This window comes from Solanum stenotomum, chromosome 12, assembly GCF_019186545.1.
Source record: "Solanum stenotomum isolate F172 chromosome 12, ASM1918654v1, whole genome shotgun sequence".
Lineage (NCBI taxonomy): Eukaryota > Viridiplantae > Streptophyta > Magnoliopsida > Solanales > Solanaceae > Solanum > Solanum stenotomum.
In genome coordinates, this window is record NC_064293.1 from 47,889,331 (window position 1) to 47,896,504 (window position 7,174).

Below are 7,174 nucleotides of genomic sequence, written 5' to 3' on the forward strand. Positions count from 1 at the left end.
TGCCCACACCAAAAATAAAAATAAAAAGATTTCTGAATTTTATTAGCTTTTGGGACCAGTAAACAAAGAATCTTAGGCACCTAAATTTAGCTTTTCCTCTATTGACGTAACTAATTATCAAATCAATAAGACAACTAAGCACGGGTTTAATTATTGACACTGATAATGAAATTGTTTGCTTAAATTAGGAAATTTGGCGTTGATTGATGCAGCCTGACACTAGTTAGATGCCGTCTCATACTTTTGTAATTGCAAAATATATATAAGAATATTTGCTTTAACTAACGGGAAGATCTACTTAATTTTTCCTTTCTTTATTTAATTAATTTGTTGTTCTTCATACGATAAGTATATATTACCTTATAAATTTTTGAAGCATATACTATAGTACTAGTAAACAAAATAAATAATACTCCCTTTGTTTCAATTTATATAAATTAGTTTGATTTAGCACGGACTTTAAGAAAGAAAATGAGATTACAATTATATTTCGATCTACAAATTTTTAATATAAAGAGATAATAATGGATCCACATAAGCTTTTTATCATTATCTCTATGATTCACTTATTTTACAGATATGAATTATGGTCTGGAGGACTTTTAATCTATAGATTTTAATATTTGAATTATGTCATGAAAGAATAATTAAAAGGCAAGGTCAACGCATCCAAACGCAAAGGTCAACTTCTTGACTGTTCTTTTGTATCTAATTATTTAATTTACGACATGGCTAGTTTTCTGTTTCTTTGTTTAATTTTTCTTAGTGAAAAAAATATTGGGAGTATCATACAAGCAACTTGTTGGACAAATAAGATTTCATCTGGCCCCATAGTTGTAGTAGTGCTTCTTCTGTTTCTTTTTAAGTCAAATCAATATTTTATATATATAAAAGTCATCACATAGTGAAAGTAGTCAAAGTTGATAAAATAGGAACCGACCAAGATAAAGTTTAACAACTTCAATATAGATCATCAACATGAGTTATGATGATATAGTTACGATCCTTCTAGCTTAAAAACTCTCTGGTTTGAGTTTTTTAAAAAAAAATCACATCGACGTGTCACTTCTCAAATATTGGCCCTGCAACTCATAATTCGAATTTAATCAAGTATCAACCTGGGTACCCCAAATATCGAATGAACAGTAAATGCTCTAGATTTACTTTTTCCTAGGAATATGGAAATATATTGAAAACTACATAGAATTTGTCTTTGCAAACAAAATCATCAAATGTGTTTCTCATTAATTTCCTTTTCCTTTTGAGCTAACATTAGAAGAGTCGAAAACCGGTGCAGAGCCCAAATTTTCAGTCTGCAAACAAAACATGGGCTGAATAACCATCTGCAGTACTATTGGGCCCTTTTTATCAAGTGGGCTAATTGTTAGGTCCAGTACGTTAATAGCTACTTGGAGCATCACTGTTTAAAAAATAGTTAAAAATCATAAAGTATTTGATATTTGGCCATCTCAGTATCAACTTTAAATTTATAGGACTGAATCGAAAATTCTTGTTCTATAATTCGAAACTTCAAACATATCTGAAATTTGGAACTATCAAACCTAACTTCATATCCAAATATCTGAAGTAGTCACCAATTTAATACTCATAGAAAAAGACATAACTTCACACTCCAAATATGAGAACTTGACTAACTACTAAATAGAAAAAGATTATTTCAAATAAAAACATAAAAGAGGCGTAGTTTTTTCACAATCCATAGAGGAATGTCTACAATATTCCAAATAAAATTTTAAAACAAATGAGTATACATTTCACATTAAACCAACGTTCATGAATAAAAGCAACTTGTGAATCAAACAAGTATAGGGACAATTTTGCACATTTCGCAAACCACAAGGGTAAGTTTAAATATTTTGTTTATCTTTTATTTTTCGCCACTTTGTTAGTAATACTAGCAAATGTGTGTCAGTTCTATAACAACGAGAGCATAATTGACCCCAATGCTAAGCATAAAGAAAAAACAAACCATTTCTCAAATTACAAAACCAATTATGAATCTTTTCCCTGAAATCTTTATATCAATTATTTAGTCGATTTGATTTGATTTTTCAATTAGAACATCCCTACCTGCTTTAATGGTAAAGCCTACAAAATGAGTTGCTGGTCATGTTCAATTGTAATTAAATAAAACCACATGGAAGAGTTAAATGAGCTATAGGACTAGCAAAAATGTCTTTGTCCAATGTAGCACATGACTGTGTTTCCTATTATATGATGTGTTATTGACTCTTGTCCATTTCTTGGCTGAGTAAGTGTATGGTCCTACCCCATGTGACTACATAATCCTAAATTGTCAAATCATTTATTACTTGGACTCTCTTCATTTAGAAAAAACAGAAAAGCAACAAACTATTGAGACATAGACTCCATATTTAGCAGGGGCCATACATGACAACGGAGTTAAACGGATCATTTTTCTTATCAGTATCGATCTGTATTATTTGTGTCATTGTATCTAGTACTTGGCTCATTTTGTGTGATGGTATTTGATGGTTGAAGAAGCAATAAGATCACTTTGACGGAATTTTTTTTACTATGTTAATAGTATGCATAAATCTAGTTATCTGTAAGTTACCTTTATATTAATGACGACAATAATCATAATTACGTACAAAGTTGACTTGGGCAGTTCCACCAAATAAAATCCTACTAGTTGAAAATTGGAGAGGGCACTTTGCATGTGAGCATTAAAGGCCAAGAGATGCAAATTTCCAAAGCAAATTCTACCCACATACATTGCTAAAGTCTGATAGCAACGCCTGAGTGTATCATGTGAAGTTAGTGAGCAAAGAAACTTTTCTACAATTGTGAATAAAATGGGCGACTCCAGCATGTCACAGGGTGTACATCAAATCGGACTCTCATAATTCTCCTTTATAATAATATGTATATACTACCTTCATAGTCAAATAGTACCCATAAATATCCTCCCCTAAAAATTGTTACATTTTAGCTCTAGCCTATGGGATGGAGTACTGTTTTCTCCATTCACTTTTACTTGTCCACAGACCAAAATATATTTTAAACCTCTCATAGTGAGTAATTTTAAGGATAAAAATGCTAAAGTGAATTTATTTTTACAGCATAGCAGACAAGATAGTGAGTGTAATATTGTATGTAGAAGATATGGTTGACTTTGATGTTTTCTAGATATGTTCGTTGACTTTGATTTAGGTCAAAGAGATTGTTGTTGCCTTTGTATTGTAGGAAACATCCAATTCGTCCAAGCAACGTGTATCCTCGATTTCATGCAGATTATACTCACATAGACAAAATGGAGATGAATTTAAATTTTGTCCATTACTATTTATACTCATTACTCTCCATAAATTTTGTCCATTACTATTTATACTCATTACTCTCCATTTTATGTTACTTGTATCCTGATTTATAAAAAATTATTAAGAATATAATTTTATCAATGATGTTTTGGAATTCTAAATTTGATTATTAATGTTTTATATTGTTATTTAATACTAAAAATAATAAAACTTTCTTAATTTGCTAAAATATATCAATAAAGTGAAACTTTTATTTTTTGGTGTAGTGATCAAGTATTGTATAAGATATTTTATGCCGTAACTCCTTATATTAAGTCGGATATACTTGCTGAAAATAGACAGAAAACTTAATATAACAAGATAAATTGCATTAATAATATAAAAATTCTCTGTAAGACTTAATTCCAGTACACGTCAGAGAATAAATAGCTTTCATAATCAAGCAAAGCACAAAGCTAATTTTTTGCTTTGCTTAATTATGAAAGTTAAAATATACACTAATGTTAAAAAGCATTGTGTACCAGACAAAAAATAAGAATGAGGATGACATCCATCCCTAGTTAAAATGCTACTACCAGTAACTAATTGGGAATTTGGGAGTAAGAAAAACAAAAGATAATGGAACACACCCCAAATAGAAAAGCAAAAACAAATCCTTCTAAATTAATAAATCGTCATTTTCATCAAACAGCCAACTCTCCAGCATTACTGACAATTGAATTTCATCATCTATTTCTCTTTTGCTTTCACCATGAAATTTACCAGCAGCTTCAGGTGTCGTAGCTTGAGAAAATTGATCTGAATTCGACGGTTCAAATGAAGACGAATATTCAGTCATGGCATTATTATTATTATTATTAGTATTACAAGAATATTGAGTACTTGACGAAGCCTTTGATTGCTCGGAATTATATGTGGAATCGCTTCTGGTCCATTGTTTGAGTAATTTGGCTATGTTTTCAGCATTTGATGCGTAAGTAGTAGTAGACATTTTTGCTTCTTGTTTGATGTATGAGTAACATCCAATATCAGTAATTGTATAGTCAGGAACTGGGCTTGATTTATCGACTGACAGTGCATTTTGTAAAGCTTGTTTGGCTGTGTTAATATCAGCTTGAAGTGTCCTTTCCCATTGGCCTCTGGAAGTTGAATTATATGTTGATAAACAATGTCCATCATTTGAGTATAAATCACTTGTTTCAAGCTTCTTCAGTTTCTTCTTTAAATGAGTATTCCAGTAATTTTTAATATCGTTATCTGTTCTCTCTGGGAGATATGAAGCTATGGCTGCCCATCTGTTAAAAGAATACAGAAAATCAGTAACAGCTAGGGGACAAAACAGACTACTACTAGAGGTACTGTATTATTTAGGAAATAATTACTCTTAAAAAATTTCCATAATGAAAAAATAATACATCAAGTGACCATCCAGATCTACATATAGTAAATTAATGTCATGACATGTTTAAGACCGTAAATTGAATAAAGTTAATATAGCAGAAATTGGTATTTCTATTTTAAAACTCTTTAACTCATTTTTTTGTCAAATAGTACCGTCATATGAAATGAAACAAAGAGGATCAAGATAGTACTTAATGAAAGGAACATACTTGTTGCCTAAAAGAGCCTGAAGCTGGATAATCATCTTCTCTTCTTGATCAGAGAAGCTACCTCTCTTGATTCCTGGTCTGAGATAGTTAGTCCACCTTAGCCTGCAGCTCTTGCTACATCTACGCAACCCTGCACATTAAAACAAACACTTATTACACTTTGAAATATTTGACATAGACAGACGATCAATCTAGCAAAAAAGAAATGAACCTGTATGAGTGGGAACAGTCCTCCAATTCCCTGGACCGTGTTCTTGAACAAAAGAGACTAGCATAATATCTTCTTCAGGAGTCCATGGTCCTTTCTTCACCCCTGTTTTATCACAACAAGGTGGTCTACCCATCTCTGTTTCTTGGTGCAACTCTCTTCGTACGTATATTTTACTTCTCTTCTTGGAAAAAGCAGAGACAAAGGTCTAAGGGGCTAAGGTTGTTTGATCTGGGATATATAGAAAGAATTGAAGAAGACTTGCCAATTCAGTGAGAGAGAGAATACGATGACCCCTAATTTAATGCTCCCTCCCTCCGCCTTTCGAGAGTCAAACTTTTTATTTTTGATCATAAATTCACACTATTATAAGTCACAAAAATGGATAATTTAAAAGACATAGTGAAAAGATTGGGATCAAACGAAAAATTTGTTGGACTCTTGAAATTCGAAAAATGTCACATAAATTAGAGTAGTGCATAGGAGGGGCTGAGGGGTAGTGAAAGAGTCAAAAGGTGACAGCAAGAGCATTTACTCCTCCCATGGGAGCCTCAGCCTAAAGTCAGCTGCCCTGTTTCTCTCTCTGCTTCCTCGAAACCGCGTGGGCATTCAATGTTCACCCTATCATTATTTCTTGCCATTAACAATCCTAATTAAGGCACTCTGTATACTTTTTACTGCTTCATCAAATAAAGCAAAGTGCAGTAACACTTATCAAAAGCTTCGATTCATTGTAGTTTGAATAAGTCTAACCTACTCTGTACCAAGATATATAGTTGTTTCCCACTTTTCTTCACTGTATTCTTCTGTGCCACGAACATGGAAATAATAAACTTTCAGTGTAGATACAGAGTGATGAAATGAGTGTGTGTTTTATTGTGTGTTTAGGTAACGCCAACATCTTGCTTATAGCGAGGTCCAAGTGATGGAATTGGAATGTTAACAAATCACAACTAGGGTCATGGTTGAACATGACATGATTTGATAAATTTAGTTAAGAAATAAAGTTGCAATCTTACTTTTGCATAAAGTTTTGGACCAACAGTAAAATTATTTTTATGTGATTTATAGATCACATTTCGAGCTACTAATGCCAGCAGTAGGACAAACTGTCTATATTCTTGAGATCTAATATTCTCTCATATCCATTTTATATGACTGGATATTGTTAAACTTGCTTAATTTTCTAACTTTTAAAAATAAAATTTATATAAGTAGAATGTACTTACTACTATAAGTAATGAGTAAGAATTAGTACAAAGATATTTAAATGAATCACGAACAGTGCCACACAGAAAAGAGGGAGTAGCAGTGTACAATGGCACATGCATGTAATAAGTCACTTCATATCTAATGCATGAAAATGACATAATAGAGGAAAAAGGGACAATGGCATTCATATGCGTATTAATCAGCCGGACGGGCCTCCAATCGACGATCAAAGCAGACGGTGAGTGCCTTTTTAAATTTATTAATGGAAGGCTACCCACTATTAACACTAGCATTCATTCACAAGCCAAAAAATATCAACCGGACTTCCGGGTCCGGGTTGGGCTTGTGATTTGTGAATGACGTCCTGTCATTAGCATATAAGCCCTACGAATTGAGTGTCAGCACCTAAGAAGATAGCCGACCTCTTTCGAAACACTTTTTATTTCAAAATTCATAAAATGAGTTGAGTAGTAGGTGTTGCTTTCCCCTACCGATGATGTGCCGAGAAGTGCATTGTTGGAATTGGGTTGGAACCTAAGACCATAAGGTCTAAATTTTTTGAAGAATAATTAAACCAAATTATTTTGATTTTGATAATTATTTAATTCATATGTAATGAAATTTTAAATCATAAAGTTATAAGAATAAATTTTACAGATAGCTAAATTAGGTGTGTTACATTGCTAGTTACATTCATGTAGGGGAGCTAATAAAGAACTGTAGAGAGCATTATAAAGTCTATTGTGTTTATGAATAAAATGGGAAACTAAAGTACAGACTGTCTTATACACTCTAATAATATATGTTCTTGCTAGTTGTGTGTATATTTTGTAAATTAG

The 7,174-nt window shown here is 32.2% G+C and overlaps 1 protein-coding gene across 1 annotated transcript; it reads right to left on the minus strand.

Annotated features, from left to right (window-relative positions):
* Positions 1 to 3,940: 3,940 nt before the first annotated feature.
* LOC125847990 (myb-related protein 306-like) lies at positions 3,941 to 5,411 on the minus strand. Its single transcript, XM_049527763.1, has 3 exons — positions 5,127 to 5,411; positions 4,916 to 5,045; positions 3,941 to 4,600 (listed from the first exon to the last, which is right to left on the minus strand). Exons 1-3 carry the CDS (start codon positions 5,257 to 5,259, stop codon positions 3,964 to 3,966), a joined length of 900 nt encoding a protein of 299 aa, XP_049383720.1. The 5' UTR covers positions 5,260 to 5,411; the 3' UTR covers positions 3,941 to 3,963.
* Positions 5,412 to 7,174: the final 1,763 nt, after the last annotated feature.

Excerpts from the sequence above, each read along its gene's own strand:
- LOC125847990 (XM_049527763.1), bottom strand. The coding sequence starts at position 5,259 with ATGGGTAGACCACCTTGTTGTGATAAAACAGGGGTGAAGAAAGGACCA. Across the intron at positions 5,046-5,126 it reads GACTGTTCCCACTCATACAG|GGTTGCGTAGATGTAGCAAG; the intron begins GTTCATTTCTTT and ends TTTAATGTGCAG. Across the intron at positions 4,601-4,915 it reads CAGGCTCTTTTAGGCAACAA|ATGGGCAGCCATAGCTTCAT; the intron begins GTATGTTCCTTT and ends TTCTTTTAACAG.